The sequence below is a fragment of the Schistosoma haematobium genome, chromosome ZW (genome assembly GCF_000699445.3).
Source record: "Schistosoma haematobium chromosome ZW, whole genome shotgun sequence".
Lineage (NCBI taxonomy): Eukaryota > Metazoa > Platyhelminthes > Trematoda > Strigeidida > Schistosomatidae > Schistosoma > Schistosoma haematobium.
This window is the reverse complement of record NC_067195.1, coordinates 70,689,941-70,711,183: the sequence shown is the minus strand read 5'-3', so window position 1 is coordinate 70,711,183 and position 21,243 is coordinate 70,689,941. Positions and strand designations below refer to the sequence as shown.

Below are 21,243 nucleotides of genomic sequence, written 5' to 3'. Positions count from 1 at the left end.
TTTCTTCCAACCTACTCCTATGCCACTGAACATAGCACGTCGAGGTAGTCGGTCGTTGGGCATACGTAACACGTGTCCCAGCCATCTCAACTGATGAAGTTTCACTACTTCATCAATGGATTTGCCATCCCTGCCTAGTACCCGTTTCCTAACAACTGTGTTACTTACTCGGTGGTTCCAGGATATACGAGCAATGTTTCGAAGGCACCTATGATCGAATACTAGTAACCTACGGATATCCTCTATTCTTACCGGCCATGTTTCACTGCCTTATATTTACAATAATTTAATAATGATGGCCGTTGGGTATTGTTATCGTTTACCACCATTTTCCAATTACTTTCTATTATTATATTACGAAAGTATATTTTAATATACTAACAGTTTTGATATGGTTTGTGTTTAGGAATAGTATATTGCGAAAACTCCACTATTTGGTCAAACGTAACTCTTCAGAACGTTCTATCTGGTTGCATCAACGTTCAACTCAAAATATCCTTGGTAATTTCTATGCATGGTTTATTATACTTACAAATTATGAAGTCGTAAAGGGTTGGTTTAATTTAACCAAGAAGAAAATGAAATATGAGTCATGGTTATTTAATATTTTCACAATAGAATGCTCGCAGCTTTTGTAACTTTCTGAAAATTCCAAGTTTAAGACTCTGAAATACCTCTCAGTAGGTGTACGAATATTCATCGAGCAAAAGTTTATACTTTTTAAAATCCGTTTTAAGGTTTTAAAACAAATTTGTTATCTATAGCAAGTCTTAGCATAGTGCCTTGATTATTTGTATATACAAATCCCAAGTTTGTCAGTTACCCTTTCGTATTTTTAGTCTTTTGATTGGATAATGTGTCAAGTAAAAAGATAGTTACTTGGTTTGTTTCCCATCCTTTCTTCTCTCAGCACACCCAGTCATGGTACAATTTTGTGTTGAGTATTCGATTATCTTATAGGTGATTAGGGTTTACAATGCGGCCCCAAAACACTTCCTTGAATGGTCTAACTAGGGCAACCATTTTTCATTATCAGCAACTAATCTTCCCCCTCCTTAATAACTAGTATGATTTGGCTAAAAATGCTGCTGCACACTTGTTTTCATCTTTTCCATTCCGTTTTTAGATTGGTCACCCAGATGTTGTTTTCATTGCAGTATCTCACAGGTTTTAAACTTAATGGTCCATTGATTTAATAAGTAACTCACAAGATATTTGGTCAGTTCCTCCCAGTTTTAATCTTAACTTGCTTAGTTCTTGACATATCATGCGATTGTAGCTCTGAACCATTTGGTTAGTAAGTTGCATAAAGTATGAACCTGGCATTCTGAGATGCAAGTACATGCAGTCGACAATTACAAAATAGAACAAGACGCGCTTCCTGGGTTCCACTGCTAGCAATTCTATATGAACCTGGCACCTTATCTGAGCATCTGTATTGTCTCAACAATTATTGAGGCCGATACTTACCAATATGCCAACATCATTTCACTGGCTTGGTCAACCATGTTGGAGATATGTGGCATTCGAGGTCTCTGTTATTTTGCTCTACCTTCTAACTCAAAATTTCTGCCAAACGTCCACACACCACATATTTAGAATTGAATGTAATGAACCCTTATCACTTAGTGTTTAAATAATGTATTTATGAACTGTAACTGCAGCTTTATTCAGTAAGACTTTCCAGCTTGAAATTTTTACACTTTAATGTAAAATGATTCTGTTGATTGATGATATGATTACCGGAGAATCATTTCTCATCAATTAACCACAAATTATTGTTTGACATTGGAGTAACCTTTGGTTGTTTCTTAAGAATACTACATCCTTTCTTTTCTTCTCATATTTTGTCCTTACCATTGACTTCATTGCTACTTCGTATAGTCATTTAAGCCCATTCTAAAGCGTTTGTATTGGTTTGCCTGTTATAACCCCACATGAGTTTATTCTGTTTCTAGGTAGCCTAATTATTTTGATGTTACTAATTATTCTGTACAGATTGGTTCGTTAATTATTCAATTTTAACCTCGATTGTTTCCTTATACATATATGTATCTACTTGTATTTTTTACACCGTTTGTAAGCTAGAGTCACTCTTAATTTTCTCGAATTCGCTGCACTACGGAACTCCAACGCTGTACATATCTGCCTGCGTTTCTTACGGTTTTCTACTGCCTAATATTCACATTTATGAAATATACGTCCCCAAAATACTCATACTGGACTTCATATAACTTTTCATGAACGTATGTACGAAATAAGTAGTCATATGTATGTCGTTAGCACTATTCATTGGGCTCATCATGAATTCAGCAAGATGACGCGAGTTTACGTATAATTGATCACTTTAGAAATTAATTTAGAGAAATTCGATCTTAACAATTAATTCTGCTCTCTTTTCGAATTTTTCATAAAATTTATCATATATATTTTCTTATAGATTCTACTAAGCATGCTTCGAAAACTTTTCAAATTCTTAGAGTATTTCGTAATTATTCAGATAGTTTGCCTGGATTAGTAGCATTCGGTGTGCGTGAAGTTGTAATACCTTTAGAAAATAAAACTGAAATATATAATGCTAATGAAAATGTATCAAACAAGTTCGCGATCCTCCTTCTACCTATTTCTGGTGTCCCTTTTGTTACAGAAGAGTTGTTTTCATCCGCTGCAACAAATTTCGTTTTAGGCAATGATTTAAAATGTGGCGATCTTGTTATGGTATTTAGTCCATGGTAGGTTATTCTACTGTATAGTTAATTTCGATAAATTGATTTTATTTATATGTGAGGGGCAAAATAATATATTTTCCAAAAAAGTTTGATTTTCATCATACTGACTTCCCCATAAATTTATATTAAAAATAAAGATTTTATCTTAATTTTGAAGTGATAAGACAGATAGACTGAATAAAAAAGGAGTGATCATCTTAGATGCCAGTGACCACCATGAAATAAATTTGTACCATCCAAATTTCAAAACCCCTTCAAAAGGCTGGAAGCCAGTATGAAATACCACTTCATAAGATTGGTGAAATTCACATAGATTTGTTGTTCTGACCGCATTTTGACATGTGACAGCATTGATTTCGAACGTAGACAATGAAGTTCATGTACACGATAACGATTAAAATCTGTAGTTATATAGTAATTTCCGGCAAATGTCAAGATCGAACGGGATCATAAATCAGTTTGTAATAAAACTTCTTACTCGTTTCTCTGCCTACATTTAGACATTCATCTAGGTCGATGTATATTTTTACATTTTAAGAATTGAGTCAAAGTTTCCGTGTTTTGTGGATAACTTCAAACCCTAGATCATTCTGTATCATTCATCTAAATAAATTATGGTCATTGTTGGAGGTACTGTATTCTTAAATGTAATGTACGAGAAAGAAAATCAGTAGTATTGTCGCATATCAACTTAAGGTGATTTTCGCTCAGTCAATTTAAGCTCATTTTCGTAAATGCTATTAATTGACTTCCAGCTTATGGCAGTTGTATTTAGTTATTTGGTACTTAATGCATTTTCTTTGTGCTGATTATTTCACTATGATTTTGTGTTCAGTTGCAATTACCCAGTAAATAGAACTGTATAATTAATAATAATTGAATCAATATATAATTGAAATGGCTTTAGTCTCGTTCAATAAGATTGATCTTTTTGAGTTGCTAGGGAACTTGAAGCTAGCAGCGCTAGTTTTTATGGTATCGCAGTTGTCGTTGGAGTTATTACCAGATCTTTGGGATCCTTGACAGTTGTATAGAGAAATAAATGCTGCAGGAGACATGACCATATTTATAATCGGTAAGCCATACATTATGTTGCTTGGTACCAGTTACAGAATCGAAACATAATCTATGATAATTCGGTTATTTATTTACTTATAAGTTTTCGGTGTATGGAAATAATAGTATTTTATACTAATAATGAGAGACGTAAAAGGACTTTATAATCATACTTTTTTATTTTAAGGATATCTACATCCTTCTAGAAGGATCTTTTTTAACAGTTCAGTTCTGATTTTGCCTTTCTGTTGTAATTTATGGGAGCGTTTATTTGTTTTCTTTCTGGTGGTAGGTTAACATATCCTTCTCATGAATTCAATAGTTTGCCTGTGATGTATTCATTCTTCTGGGTTGAACGTTTAAGACATGAGGTTTTAAGTGATGTAGAAAATGATTTTCCTAATTCCCAAATAATCCCTCATAAACCTGAACTAATTACTTGTTCATGTTTAATATCATGTAAGTTGTTTGTATTTGTTTGTCAATCTATAAATGTTGGCTGTATCTACTTGCTAATTAGCAACGAAAATGGATAGTCTTTAATTCAAAGTCCTTTATTAGCACTCTTATGGTATATATAAGTTGGACTTTTCAAATCTTAAGTTAATTGATTCAATTCATATCCAATAAATACCATGATCTGAACACTGGCCCTATAGTTAAAGCATTCAAATTTTGACTATTAGGTTTTACAGCTCCAAATCCTGCTCCACCTAATTCAGTCTGGATAACCGAATGATGTTAGTGGATCTTCCATTAAAATATTTATACTCAAAGCTTCGTATATATTGATATGGTGGAGAAGATTTGTAGCTCAAGTGAATGATTTTGATGGGGTTTTGTTCTCCAGCTCAAAGCTTCGTATATATCTCTGTATTTATTCATTATTGCATAGTACGGTCAAATAGACTTGGAATTTTCTAGGTTTTTACTTCTGCTGTGACTTATAAGTTGTTGAATCATAAACTTATGATTACAGTAGTCGTTTGTGCCTTTTTCAAAGCGCAACGATTTTGTATACGTTCACGTGGTATTATTTACTTGAATCGTCCCATTGATGTTTAGAACTACAATTGATTAGTCCCTTATTGGCATATGTATATACTGTGCGTATTGCCACTGCACAAGCAATCGGCTAACAGGACTCAGTAGGTAAGTGGATAACGCGATGACGTTTGAAGCGAACAGCACTGGGTCCGAGTCCCATAGTGAACGTCAATTCTGGACTGCGGGTGCATCCAGCTAACGAGTCCCAAATGGGACGAAACGTGCGTCCTGAATTCCACTGCCAGCCACTGTCCATCTTTGTTCGTAAAAGATTAATAGTATAAGTAACTCTAGAAAACACAGAGTGAGTGAAATCATCTTGTAATCTTAAACATTAATTTAGATTTATAACTGTAGAACATGGGAGTTTATTGAAAAGTTTATTTTTTGTTTAGTTTATACTTATTTCTATCTTAATAAAATGAGAATTTCTTTCTTAGCACTCATGTCTTTTCCTCTTAAAACTCCATCATATAACCTACTTTATTTCTCTTTTGTTTATTTTCTGTGTAGGTGATCCATTTATTGTTTTGAATTGTCCAAAACGTTTTAAAGTAAGTTGATTAGACGTTTTTCGCTAGTATTATTCTCTGATTAGGTAGGTTGAAACAGTGTTTATTGTCGTTAGTGTGTGGTTTTGAACTTTCCCATAATATATAATATAAAACACCCACGCTATTGTTTATGTCATTCATAGATTCCCATACATATACTTTAATAATTGTTTTTCTCCTCTCTATCACTTTTTCTTTTTTCTAATCATGAATATTAGGGCTACATATTTATTTAAATCCAAATTATTGAATAACTTACTGAATTGTTCCACACTTATCTTTGTATGCATTTGTCTACACATTAGAATTGAGTCAATATAGTAGGCAGTTCGTTATGATTTCTGTGTAGAAGGTAAACCTTACATAATGCACCCTTCTCAAAATGTTGTAATATGATGCACTTCTTATATGTAACCACATAAAGAAATATGGTTGATTGTGTGTCTCATGTTTTCCTTATGATTGGAAATGTTAAGTAACGGATACTCATTGTGCACATACATCAAATAATTCTTCCTCTAAAAAGTTTATACTGGTCTATTTCATTCCAGTGTTTTTATTGTTATAATTGGTTTTTGTCAGTTATCACTTAATACAGTGATTTGGATTTTTGTTTAACTGAATACCAAGTTAACTGGGTTTTTCCCCAGCATCTTCGAATTCCATTTGTATAGTAATTCTTACACAAAGCTTTAAGAAATTTTAGCCAAAATAGTCTTCAGTTTTTAAATATCAATCGAGAATGCATCGAACTTGAAAATATTGAAACTATTTGTAAACAGAATTCAGTTCATTTCGGAGTACCTGCTTGTTCATCCTTCATGCAGCCGAATTGTAGATAGGACTGATCTTCATGGACGACTCCCTTGTGAAAATCATTATACATGAAATTAATTTAACCACAATTGAGACAGTTAATCACTGACGATTTCGGTTGGGTACCATCACAATGAATCGCGGTTAGTCTGTACATATGAATTTCGAAACATTGGGTACTTAATCTGTAAAAAGTCTCAAATCAATTTATGATTCAATCTTTTCTATCCTTCTATAGACATATGTTTTCCATATAACTATAAATACGAATGTACAGCTTAAGTAAATGATCTCGTCGAAAAGAAAATTTTCTTCTCTGGATACTCTTTTTCTTATTTAATGACACAATGGGTCATTTTGAGTATCGTTTTCATTATGAGATTTGAGGAGTCTGGATGACTAGCATTCCCTGACAGTTGTAGACTAAGATGAAACAATTATTCCATGCTCTCAAAATTTTAATGGTTCTGCAGCTCATGCCACTTAGTGGCGGCATTATATTTTGGGACCATTTAGAAATTAATAACTTTTAAATTTACGTCAAAAACTAATACAAATGGTATTAACACTGTGGATTCGATTTCAATTTTTTTTTTTAAATTCAAAGATGTACAATCATGTATTTGAATCCAATGAGTTTTATTATATGCACTTTATAATACTACTTAATCGTTTTTAAGTGATATAACTATATTCTCAAATTTCTTGATGTATTTATTTCGGATTAAGGGATTAGCAGAACCAAAGTCATCTGTCATTCAAACGTTTCAGGATTCTTCCGAAAATATGTTGACAGAAATATTTAATAGGAAGTGTTTTTTAGTCTTGGGTTGCTATCGATTTTGGTTACTGAAGAAATTAAGGTTGGTGAAATAATGCACTAACAACTGAGTGCATTCAGTTTTCATTTAAATTTACCTTTTTGTGCTACACAGCATAATGTTTACATGTTTTGAAGCTAAAAGGTGTCTTGAAATGAAAATTTTTACCTTTTAAGTAATATGACTGGAAACAACAGAGTGTGTGTTATAATTGTCGAGGACGATATTTTATGGGAAAGATTAGGTGTCATAAGAAATATAATAGACAAACCAATGGTATAGGAGTAGGTTGGAAGAAAGCTAGGGGCGACCAGACCAAAACATGGCACAGGTCCATGAAGTCACTGACAAGTGAACTGAGCCATGTTGGTAGGTGTAGACTACCTGGTTGGGGACCGCGAGATGATAGCAACCGATGGCTAGAGACCCTGAATGACATGGCTCAAAATCGTTTGCAATGGCGCAGATGCATACACTCTTTGTGTTCTCCCAAATTCTAATCTTCTGAACTCTTCATTTCCATTATTTTCTTTCCAAATTTATTTTACTGTATTATATTCCTTGAATAACATCTTCAGACCCTAATCTTTCCGACTACTGCTTATACTCTTACTACCTCTACCACTATGGGGTTTGAATCGACAACTGCATCTCTGTGCTAATGTGGTATGGCAACTTGAACTGATGTACGTACGTACGTACGAAGTTCTACGTTGTTACTGACTGACTGACTGAGACAAACCATATACACCAATGTAGAACTTTATACCCGAAATCGCGTCATTTCAAGTTGTCCTAATTTATGATAGAACAAAGACAAAACGTCGATGAAATGAAAAATAACAGAATAGGTATCATCAAGGAATAACAAAAAGCGATTAGTAAATGTGTTGAATAATAAGAAAATCCGGAAAAGGAAGTATACAATGTAAATATATCTGTGCAATAATTGAGTTTTTTGGTGAAGAATTATTTTGATAACAGTTTATCATCTCCTGTTTCCTTCGTGGTGTTGTTTACACAGGTTCATTTTGAGTGCTCGAGTCGAGTAGTTTAGACATCTGACCACTTATTACTAATTTTCAGGTTTAAACCTCGGTCCACCTACATTTGTTTGAACAACCTAATAATATCATTAACCCTTACAAAAAGTGTAAGACTTAAAATTAGCTATAGAAATTTCTACTTGGTTGCCCAATAACCAGATATGTTCTCAGTACTAATTAATTATAAAGCAGAGTTAACTGCTTCGGGTTCTCAAAATGGCAAAGAATACTTTTAGCACTGGATCAACCAAGAAATAAACGGAAACTTGTTGAAATACTATGTGATAAGGATTCCATATTGTACCAAAAATATAATATTGGATAAAGCTAATAATAATAATAATAATAATAATAATAATAATAATAATAATGAAGTTGCGTCCCGGAGTTGATGTTTACTCCGGGACTCGAACCCAGTAACTTTCACTTCGATCATCGTCTCGTTTTCCACTTAGCTACTAAATTCAGATAGCCAATCAACTGTGTATTTTTCATAGATGTTCCATTGCCTATTTATTTTATCATACATGCCGTAGACTGCGAAAATCATTGGAATATTCCTTTCTGATTTTTTTTTTCACAACTGATCCTGTATTTCACTTAGTATTATCATGTCATGGTTGGTTAATGAGAACTAGGAAGGTTGTATGTGATATTTCTTTTTTGTAAAGAGTAATGAATATGACCAATATCTTACACGATTCGTATATTTATTTGTACATTATTATTCAGATATATTCTATTAGTTTGGCATTACAACGATTGTCCTGGACTAATTCTTCTACCAGATCAGCTAGTTCATTCGGGTAACCTCAATAATCCTGTTGTTTCTTATCAAGATTTTCATATTGGAAATGTGTACACATCTGAGTCACTTTTACAACTTCCTGATAATCAGTTGCAGGCTAAGTAGGTGTTGTTTATTTCATTCACGAATATACTTTTAGTTGTTTTTTTTTCCGCCAAAACTGGGTAAAGAAAAGCATAGATGAGTTAAATTTTACCCCAAAATATGATATATCTAGGTTGTTTTTCATTTTCAGTCACTTGAATATGAACAATTTCAGACAGTAAAAAACGATTTGAAGGTTTACTGTAATTAAATCTGTTTTTTTAGATTTTCACATATAAATATTTCTTCTTACCGTCATCGTGGTTTATATTATATCTTCATCATCATGACGTCTAAAATATGTTACTTTGTTTCACTAAGCCTTTCACCCGAAAATCTATGATTATCACGTCAGAATTTCATGTTTATGCCCTTACAGGTAGAACCTTTAATTTTTTCATGTTAATATGATAATTATTTATTTAAACTGTTCATATATTTTCTGAATAGTCTTAACTACACATTTTCTATCCCTAAATAAATAACCGTTATGTAACAATAGAGGTATAATTCCATAATTTTCCCATTCCATTAGTTTAATGAATCTTAATAAACTATTAAACTTTTCTATGTTCATCCATCAACCACACATTTTGTATGAGGTTCCAGTACAAAAACTACTCAATTATCTAGATTAAATTAGATATCATAGAGCTCAATCATACAACCTAATCGTTGACCTATAGATTCTATTTTATTTCGTTTGGTAGTATATTCAGCTTGTTTGGAATTTTTGAATATGACTGAATATGATGATATTTTCCATGGATTTTAATCTATTCCTCCATCCATTGAAAAATCAATTGTAATAATTTAATAAAACATTATACATATATATAGGAATTATACAACATTAAAACTAATATTTTTATTGGTTTTATGACAGTGTTCAAAGGGAAATACATAATCACTTAAATGAAATTAAACATAGTTTGGAATCGAAATATGTCAATAGTGTAAGTATTTTTCAGTTTTTTTCATTTATCTTTCGTATTCCAAAGCCAGAAATGTAATAGAATTGACGATGAATAAAGTACTGGACAAAAAGCAGATTTGTTTCCAGTTAGAATATTTTATTATGATTAAAAATGTACACCATTTACTTTGATGCTATACGTTGATTCTAGTAGAAATAGATTGAAAAAAACTTTGGATAATAATATTGGTCCGTAAATTTTCCGAATGGTGACCTGAGCTGAAAATTTCTTTTATATATATGTATAGTATTCAATCTATGCTGCAGTGTAATTCACTTAGGTTATACAGTGGAATCGCTTACAAATACACGCTTAAACTGAATAGTGTTATCATCTCAATTAGTAATAATATCACTTTTCATTTAGATATTGACTGCTTTTGCTATCATAATGTTTAAGATATTATTGAATTAGATAGTTTATAGAAGGTCAATATTCACTTACCTGTAATCCTTCTACAAACTAGTTACATTATTTTCAACAAAACATTGTTTTTTAAAAAAATCATTCTTTTTAGAGGCAAAATGGCTTTACATGCAACTATTCTCGACAAATCTCTTAATGGGTATTATCCAACCCTTCAAACCATGAATTCTTATAATCTTTTATAGTATATCGAAAAAGAAGCAGTTGATCACTTTACAGATATATTTTGATCTGACAAAGAATTCTTTCGAAATAGACTAACTAAACATGTATAAAGCTAATTTCAACCAGCTAACTAATGTTTTCAACATCATTAAATTATCAAGTTTAGCCGATACTTTTGCGAAATATCAGTGCTAAGAGTTCATCGTATAAATTCATTAGTATATTAGCTGCTAACAGTTATTTGGGAACACACACTCGCACAGAGCAATCCCGTGTTGCATACGTCAATTGTAATTGTTCAGTAATTGTAGTGACAGCTCTATGGAAACCAAATGTTAGTAAAAACAAGCTTAACTAATCCTCCACTTTTGCCTTTATTTTTACTGCATATATTAAAGTCTTGTTCTACTGACTGATTTCTCATAAAATTGTAATGCTAACATCATATACTGTTGAGATTTTTCTTGATTTTCACTCCTTTTAAAGTTAAATCATTTCATCCATGGTTCAACTAATCCCCATATTTCTATCAGTGAAAATACATCCATAGAATATTCAAACTGTTCAATAAAGTTATGGGATGCTCGTGCATCTCATTTCAATTTGATAGAATCAAATTATATTCACTTCAATTTGTCAACTCCATACAAAGTAAGTGATTACCTATGAACATAAACTTTTTTCTCAATTTATGTCATTTGATAGAATCAAATTATATTCACTTCAATTTGTCAACTCCATACAAAGTAAGTGATTACCTATGAACATAAACTTTTTTCTCAATTTATGTCATTATCTTAACAAATTTATTCTTAGTTGATACTTTTTTATCAATCAGAACCAGCTAAAGGCCAAAATAAATAACAAGATATTAGGTGGTTGGAAGTTGTTGGCAGGAGATTCTGAATCTAGATTTAATGCTAGTTGATACGTTAACGTATTCCATGTGATGTCAAGCTACCTAAATAAACCAGTAGCCACATCGCAACTTGATCTACAGAGGTCTGTCATCAATAAAGGACTATACAGTCATGATATTGTCACTACTCAATGATCGATCAATTGTAAAAAATAGAAAACCAGGGAGTATTGCAAAATAGGTTTTTCTGTGACAGTTTTTTCAGTAATACTTTTCCTCATCATGTAGTAATTTATGCATTCGGCTATCAGCCGTAAACTTATTCTACTTTGTCTCAGTAGAAATTAGCTTCATTGGCATTCACACCAACTTCACTAGTAGCGTTTTGTTTGAAACTATATATACCTATTGAGGGATTAAATTTTTTTACATTTTTGGTCCATAAGAAAAATCAAGTCCTTAAGGTCACATGATAGTCGGCTGCTTGTACTGATGATTTAATGCTATAATGCCCGGCGAACACATTTTCATATCATTTTTTATTGGCTAGTGGTGGAATGTAGTATGTGTTTTTCAGTCGACTTGAAACATGCCGTCTAGATATACATACATCCTAATAAATGTAGACGTTTTCAGTCACAGATCGCTGATTAGGTGAATTCCAGTTATTACTATCAAACAATTTTCCATGTTCATCATATTTTATATAACGTTACTACATATATGTCACGTATACCAACTTGCTAAAGTCTGGTTTATTTACTTTATTGTAAAAGTAACTGTAAACGGACCCTCATTTTTCATTTTATAGAGTAATCTGGGTAACTATACGCGGTGTTCGATCAGTGGTTACTTAGTATTTGAGGTATGTATATTTTTATTCTTTTATTTTTAGTATTGGGGCTTTGTGGATATCATTGAATTTCTTTCTACAGTTCACACCACGAACTGATATTAGTGTATATATCTAACTTGAATCAGTTCGCGATACTGTGTGACCATCTTTCGTTGCATACAATTGATATGATGTGTCGTTGTGGGTTTTTCTTTTATATTCTTCTTTCCGTTAATTTCAGACAGCTCCAAATGTATGATTTGATAAAGTTATTCTCACTGGATTACTTTTCTCCCCTTATTTGTTATTTCTTAATAAACTTATTTTAAATGACTAGCCTGCTAATGTTTCCAATGTGTCACATTTATGTTTATGATAAGTTGATCCATGAAGCATCCTGTGTGCATCATTTCGTACTGACTTTTAACTTGATTTTTGATTATTCTTTCTCTATTTTTTCAGCTATAAAGCTAGCTGAATCAAAAGTGAACTTTCTCATGAGAACCACTGTTTTTTTCAGAGACACTACATAATTATTTATCATGCCGTATCGCTACCATCCAAACGTATTTGTGAAAGTAAAACCTAATGGTCAGACGTACATCGTCTGAAAATATGACATTTTATCTTAAAATGTGATCCGAAAAAATTTTGTTGATTTTACAACGCACTAAATGTTTCTCATAGCTCATAATCTGTGCAATTAATATACAGATTACAAATAGAAATACTAATTTGTGATTTAGAATTTTCTCTTAATGAATTTTCACTTTATTTTTCTTGTGAACATTTCCAGCAATAACTCTCTCTGTAGTCCAAAATAACTTTAATAATTTTAAATCCTCATTTAATTTCTAGACTAAAAGTTCCGAGTTAACTTCTGAAACATCACATTGTGTAAGTAGGTTTAGTTAAAAATGCCATATAAATTAGTCGGATAAGAAATATTTTGGGAAAGTGATATCTCATACATACAGTTCAGCAGGTAAACTGTACTAGTGAATAAATCTGTTTATAAATCTATAAATTTAATGGAATAAATAAATAAGCAAACAGATACACATTAACACGTATCCAATAAAAATGTACATCGATAAATAATCTGTGTTAATGTACAGTAATTAATGGGATATTAAGTAACACATCTAATGTACTACTGAAATTTGAGCATTAAACCAGCTCAGTTATGAACAATTATGAGTGAATGTGGGAGGTTACTACAAGATTTTTTGATGTATTTATTATGTTTGCTTTTTTTAAAAATGAAGAGTATTTAATGCTCTTCATTATTGTCGTGGATAACTCTTCTTTATTCTTTAACTTGATATGTATTTTGTTTATGTCTTCAAGTCAATCACTTGTATCATTTAGCTGACAAGTATTCATTTGAGAATATATGCATAGAATTTTGTTTTGGAATCTATTGCCTTGGTAATATCTTTGAAAATCATTTTGAATTGAATCAACCGAAAAACTACCTGTTCGTTTTTAATTATTAATCTGATTAACAATTAATAATGTGAAAACACGAAAAAAAGTAATAGACTCTTACAAGTATTGTGGATGTTTTTTTTCATAGATCGACGTTTCTTTCTTTTGAAATACGTAAATGATGCATAGAATTTAAGAAAAAAAAGATAAGATTTGAACACTGTCCGCCGTTAAAGTTTAGTTTCTATAAAAAGTAGTATTGATAAATTTATAAGGACGTTTTTCTGAACGATTAGTTGCTCAGTACTTGGGGTCGAGTTAATGTAATACATTAAGAAGAAAATTATATTTATAAAACTTTCTGTAAATCAACGTAAAATAAATTCAACATTTTGCTCATCAGTGTAATTCAGAATTTTTCATTTCCCTTTGAAATATCAATACTGATATATTTGTGAATTACTTGTAAAATGATAGATTATGTAATGTATCACAAGTGAATGTGACTATTTATTAATATAACGACTTTCATAAACAATAAAAAAGAAAACTCACATTCAGCCTTATCTAATCCTGAAAAATAGTTAGAATGTTGATTATGGGAAGTATTAAATTTACAAAAGAACTATTTAATAAACATAAAACTATTTCAATAGTTGAAATCATGAGTCAATTGAAGCTAGACCACCCTGGGAAACCTGGAAGCACTAGACAGCCGTTTCGTCCTCTTCAGTCTATTTGCGATACTGTATGATCATTTATTGCCACTGGTAACTACTGTTTTACTCCCAATGTGTTTGAATTCGAACAATCACGACTTCTCACTAGCACTTTAGGAAAATTACAACACTCATGTTCATACTATCCATAGAGTAATAAACTTGAATTAGTCGGGTTTTTGAACTAGTTTATTAATATTTACTACAATATATAACAGGTAATAAATAAATAATTATCAGAGAGGGGTTTTGTGGATATTATAGTAATGTAATAGTTACATTCATGAGTCGATCGAAGCTAGACCACCACGGAAAACCTGGAAGCGCTGGACGGCTGTTTCATCCTTTTGTGGGATTCCTCAGTAGTGCGCACCCACGACCTCGCCTCGCGGGATCCGAACCCAGAACCTATCAGTCCCACGCGCGAGCGCCTAACCATTAGACCACTGAGCCATCATTCAACGGTGTTAATGTCTAACTTCAACTAGTTCACGAAATTGAGCGACACATCCACCATTGTCATCAGTGAGTTACTATCTCACAACAGACCCGGTTAAACTTCGCTGGGGATCGTGGATGCCCACCGCTGAGGAGTCCCATAATAAGAGGAATCTGCCGTCCAGGTTTTCCATGATGGCCTAACTTCAGTTGACTCATGATCTCAACTATTGAGATTAATACAATCTCCACAAAACCCTTTCTCATAAAACTATTATATATAAATTTGTTCACATTGTTTGTTTTAACAACAAAGATAACACTGAAACTTAAGTAAATTGTTTACATGATATCAGAGGTTTTATACACAGCAATGATGAAAAGCAAAAGCAAAATATTATTACCAGAAAAATAACTAAAATTTGCGTCAATGAAATTTTTACAGTTAATTACGTTTGATCATTGATTGTAGAGAATTTGCACATTACCAACATTATGAAATTCTATCATATATTATGTTGATTTTTTACATTTCTCAATAAATATAAAGCGGTTATCATTAGTTAATTAATTAAGCACATTGAGAATGATCAGTTTATGGGTTGTGGAGATTGTTAAGTTTTTGATTGAGATCATGAACCGATTGGTGTTAGACCACCATTGAAAACCTGGAAGCACTGGACAGCCGTTTCGTCCTATTTGGGACTCCTGAGCAGTGCGCATCCACGATCCCGCTCGTGCGATTCGAACCCAGGGCCTTCAGTCTCGCGCGCAGACGCTTAACCTACTGGACCACTGAGTCGGCATCCAATGGTGTTAATGTCTAAGCTCAACCAATCCACGAAGTTGTGCGACCATCTTCCATTGTACTGATGTAGACACCTATTTTTACCCGACACGGATTAGCTCCACTGGTCACGGCTTCTCACTAGAATTCCGAGAATTTTCTCACGAAGCTAGTCACTAGTGAACACATGGTAATTATCAGCTTAGGGGTTATGGAGATTGTCAAGCTTTTCATTGAGATCATGAAGAGTCCCACAATAGGACGAAACGGCTGTCCAGTGCTTTCAGGTTTTCAATGGCGGTCTAACATCAATCGGTTCATGATCTCAATCAAAAACATTGAGAATTGTCTACTATCTTACATGAACTTGAGTAGACGATTTTTTTCTTAATGTTTTAATACCAGTCAAATACTAGTTCAAAATCTATTGTAACCTACTTGTATCACAAATAGTGTGAAATAGGAATATATAAACTTATCATTTGGATACTATTGAGAATCAACTATTTTAAGGTTTAATCTTAAATATGAATATTCCATATTTAGTTCGAACAAAACTATCCTATGGCTTATTCAACTAATATTGTGTCGTGACCAATATTATCTGAAATGACTATTTATTCAATATGTTTATTTACACAAACGAATCAATTGTATTCTAATTCAAACATATATATATATATATATATATATATATATATATATATATATATATATATAATCTGCTATTTTGTCTTCATTAGCCAGCAGAAGGTTCACTTGTCAAAGATGTTATTTTCGATTTGTATAATCATGAAAGTAAAAAATTGAAATGTTATTTAAAAAATCTAAATATATTTAATGAACAAAAATCTACACGAACATTTTACTTATGGATTTCTGAATCTGTTACATCAACATTAATTCCATGTATTTGTTTAGTCGATGTTACTTCACCTATAGAGTTAATTTACGAACAATTATTTGCTATCTCTTCAACATCAAATTTTTTATCTACTACTGGATTTGGTGTTTATATAATCATTGATCAAGGATTATTTTTTGATAGTAAGTTATATTAAGTAGTCTCGACTTTATACATATATATATAATGTAATTTTTCTTCACGGTATCACGCTACTACTATCTATTGATATTTTATTTTATCCATTGTAAAAATTCGAAATTTTCCCATCGAATCATAAAATTACAATTCATAACACTTGATGATATTTACATTTTGTAACGTGCGAAGTCTTTAATCTATTTTAAGTATAGCGTTTTGATATTACCATGATCTACCAATAAGTAGTTAGTGATTTTGCATGTCATGTTTGATGTAACCGTAGGTGATAAGTGATTGATAACATGAACTATCTTTCGAAGTAGGAGTACATGTAGCACAAATTTGTTTTCTATTTTGTAGTAGAAAATATGTATGTCACAAACTTTATTAGAATGTGCTGACTGATACCAGATAAAAGGTCGAAGAAGTAGCAATGGATTTATCTCGATAAAGATGGAGGAGAATACCAACAATAATATCCGTTCAGTTAAATGAATTACCATATTTTACAAAACTGTTGGTTATTATTCACTTTATCGAGTGACCATAATCATACATCGTAAGGAACATTTACAAACTCGAAACCTAAAATGATAATGAGATGAGTGTGGAATAAGGCTCTCATATTTACCTTACATTCTAACAAATTATTTGTAGATTATATTTAAAAATATTGACTTTACGATGCCCTTTAGTTGGAAAAGATTGTATACTTACTGACTGTCGATGTGATTCTTACATTCTGTGATTACTCATAGAATTGAGTGTGATCAAACAACTTGTTCAGATGTGTATAGCCACCACTCTAATCTTGGTAAAAACTATCAGACTATAAACTACTGACTAATCCTCATTTATTAAAATAGGCGTGTCATACATGCATGTAGCATAAAAGAAAATAAACATAGAATCATCCAAAGACCACCAAATGTCCATGCAGTGAAAGTCCTGCAATGTCTAAATAAACCCCTGTTTATCGTATCCAACTTACACGTTCTTATGTAATAAACTTGTTTACATATATACATCAATTGTTACAAATATAGATTTTGTTCGGTATGAGAATTAAAAATCGTCTTACGACGTTGCCTTTCGTTTACTAAAATAATTCCCTGGTACTTTATAAGATGGAAATTAACTACACATTTAAATGATTGAATATATTCTTCCGGACTTTAATATCACATTTTTTAATGATAATGTTTAATCAAACTTTTGCTCAGTTCGCCTTCGTTAAATGTAGAGCATTACAATCCGAAAGATAATGTCATCATCGGAAGGCAAATGATCTCAATGGTTCTGGTGGTGATATTTTCAGAAGAAATCGTCGTATACTTTACTAAAAACAAACCTTGTCAACATTTTAAATGATATAAAAGGAAACATGTAGGAACCCCATAGATCACTTAATACGAATAATTTTATTTTTATTTGTGGACCTTAAATTTATAAACTATGAGAATTTTTATTATTCTCTTTTTCATATAGGTTTCATTCTTCTAGATCGTTTTACGTCACTTAAGACTGAGAATTACTCTCAACATTCTTCATCGATGTATGCTTTAAAAAATTCTCTCTCCAAACAGATTTATTCCAACTATATTTTATTACAGTCGCTTGAAGATGTGAATAAGTTACGTGTTCATCAAATTGTTAGTTTTTCAGGTAGGAATATTTTTGTTTCCTTTTTTCTCTTAACCCTGTTCTTTTTTTAAATTTCATGTAATTGTCAATACACGCAAAGAATTAGTGGTCGATTTTTCTAACTTCCCCTTACTTCCAAACAGGATCAATTTGAGAAAATCTCATTCACTTTACATACACACCTCCAACATCATTCTTATTTTTATTAACTACTTCCTTTTCTCTTTGATTGTTTAACTTAGTTTCGCCAAGTTTCCTCCCATTTCCTACCCCGTATATAGGTAGACTTCAATATTCAACCTTGCGGAATATAGTATATGAGATCTTCTAAAATCATACGTTAAATCGCATCTTCGGGCTGTCAGTGTCTTACACTATGGCTTATTTAATTATATGCTTCACTAACTAAGATTCTTTATCTTTATCCATGTTCTTAGGTATATAGGCATACTGATTCTTGAAAACTAAATTCTGTACATATTAAAAAGAAATTACTAATATCCTGATATTCGATACATTTTAGAGTAAAATCGTTTCAATGTTTATGGATGTTATATTACCATCTTCCTATACTTTCGTTTCAATAAAAATACATAGACATTTAAACGGATTAAGTATAAGACGATTACCAACAGATCAACAATCAATACAAGACAAAAACTCATCCATTTCTATGGGATGTAAAGAGGAAGAGATAAGCATACATACAGTGAGATCATCCGCATATTTCACAAAGATGTTCTCTGTGGAAGATGGCAGATCATGCAGAAAAGAAGAGGTGAAAGAACAGCTCCTTGTGGTACACCTTGGTGAGACAGTAGACTCTGAACACTTTCCTCCAAATACAGTGTATTGTATCCTTCCATAGAGGTAGGAACATAACCAGTTTGTTATCCAGCTGTCAGTGTTGAGGCTGATTAACTTGTTAATTAAACGTTATCTTGGTATAAAATCAAAAGCTGAAGTATAGTCCAGAAAAGCGCATCGAACATACTTCTTACCCTTTTCTAAGTTGAACACTATATTGTGATGCAGAACAGCAACAGCATCTAAGGTGCCTCTTTTGCATCTGTAAGCAAACTGATACGGATCAGTGTGCTTATTTATCGCAGACAGAAGTGGAAGTATAAATAATTTCTCCATTGTTTTGAGGAAGGGTGAAGTTATTACAATAGGTCTAGATTTCACATTCTTATCACCAGATACTTTCTTTGATACAGGGATTATCTTCATCTTTCTCCACATTTTCGGTATGAGATTAGACGAGAAGGATCTGTTAAAGATAGTCGTGAATGAATAACAGGACGTCAGCACACTTTTTAAAAAGGAGGTTTGGGATACCATCAGGTCCTAATCATCGGGATGAATTAAGTAACTGGAGACATCTTCGGACATCAGTTTCAGTGAAACTAGGAACACAGCCATTCTTTAAACCTGTGGATGAAGGGAGCATTACATCAGATGACTGACGTACAAAAGACTTAGTTAAGTCACAAACATTCAGCTGGTTATCGCTCCTAATGTGTTTGTCACCTGTAAGTTCTTTATAGAGTTTCCACATACTTGAAGAGTTTTTACAAGACACGAGTTTTTGAGTAAACATAAAGTTCTCTAGGTTTATTGGGTCATTTAGCTTACGAACCTCACTAGAGTTTTTCTCCTCGTACATTCTTTCTTTCACCCTACGTCGTCGTTTTAGTTGTGAAGATGTAAGTCGATCAAAACTTACAAAAATGGTTTCAGTGGGACAGCAAATATCAAAACAGAATTTAAGGTAGCAAGTGATAACATCAGTAGTGATTTCCAGTGTTTTATCTGTAAATAATTCCCAGTTAGTCGTATGGAACATGTTTTTCAGATTTCGGATATTTTCTTCTGAGTAATTCCTATATTTGACTTTCTTGGTTTGATGTAAGAGTGTACTCTTCCCATGCTTTCCATATACTTTATGTAGAACACGAATTATACAGTGATCTGAGCTAGACAATGGAGCACGTTTACGAGTCACCCACATCATTAATGAGAACAAAGTCTAAATGAGCATCCAAACGAGTAGGAAAATCTACTACATTTTGGTGACCTAGTGACGTAAGGAAGCTACAGTCACATTAATTGAAGTCACCACATACAACTGATAGTGAATTGATGAAGGCAGTAACAGCGAACTCAGTGAATTCATCAGCGAAAACAGATAGAGCAGATGATGTGCAGTCTGGTAACATAAACATATTTGTATTTATTCAGATGTTTGGACTGCATCTTAGAGTTAGTCGATAAAGCCATTTGAAAACTTCAAACACGCAAACGCAGATCGACACCAGTTCACGTTTACAAATGTAGCTACACCGCCGCCACCCCTCTTTTTATTGTTTGATCGATCCTGACAATAAATTTTGAAATCAACTAGTGATACTAGGCAGTCGTTCTGTAAATCACTTAACCAATATTCTTGAATTGTGACGACACCACAATTACGATACGTATTTTGACTTAGTAGGAATTGAAGATAGTCCACGTTGTTAACTAGTAATTGGCAGTTAGAATTTAAAAGCTCCAGGATCGACATACGATTAATGTCATTCTCTTCAACACATATTGCCAACCATCATGATGTCTTTTATTGTACTTTTTTGTAACTTGTGCAGCGAAAGGTCGTACGCTTTTCGTAAACACGCCTGTATAGGTTATGCGACTAATGGACATAATGAGACGTTAAAACAAAATGAAAAAAACATAACTTGTTGAAATAATTAGACGGCAGAAACAGGTAGCCCAGATATTCAGACAGGCCGCCGTTCAATATTTGCCTTATAATAAATTGTACTAAACTACAGCGTGTTTTCTAATCGATACTTTCTTATTCTTCTATTTGTTTACAGAATTACCATTTGCTTATGTATTCCTAAGCTTCTAATAGACAATTCAATTCTAATATTATGGTTACAGTAGTTTTTTA

At 32.3% G+C, this 21,243-nt stretch overlaps 1 protein-coding gene across 2 annotated transcripts in view; it reads left to right on the top strand.

Annotated features, from left to right (window-relative positions):
* The window catches only part of MS3_00004282 (uncharacterized protein), a 34,580-nt gene that overhangs the window by 8,365 nt on the left and 4,972 nt on the right, over positions 1-21,243 (top strand). For both annotated transcript variants that reach the window (XM_051212196.1, XM_051212197.1), the window contains 11 exons: positions 407-501; positions 2,441-2,732; positions 4,078-4,244; positions 5,346-5,386; positions 6,932-7,065; positions 8,802-8,978; positions 9,848-9,917; positions 11,016-11,180; positions 12,200-12,253; positions 16,342-16,645; positions 18,132-18,308. In XM_051212196.1, coding sequence (XP_051072349.1) covers positions 407-501; positions 2,441-2,732; positions 4,078-4,244; positions 5,346-5,386; positions 6,932-7,065; positions 8,802-8,978; positions 9,848-9,917; positions 11,016-11,180; positions 12,200-12,253; positions 16,342-16,645; positions 18,132-18,308 — 1,676 coding nt within the window. The remainder of the gene's footprint in view (positions 1-406; positions 502-2,440; positions 2,733-4,077; positions 4,245-5,345; positions 5,387-6,931; positions 7,066-8,801; positions 8,979-9,847; positions 9,918-11,015; positions 11,181-12,199; positions 12,254-16,341; positions 16,646-18,131; positions 18,309-21,243) is intronic.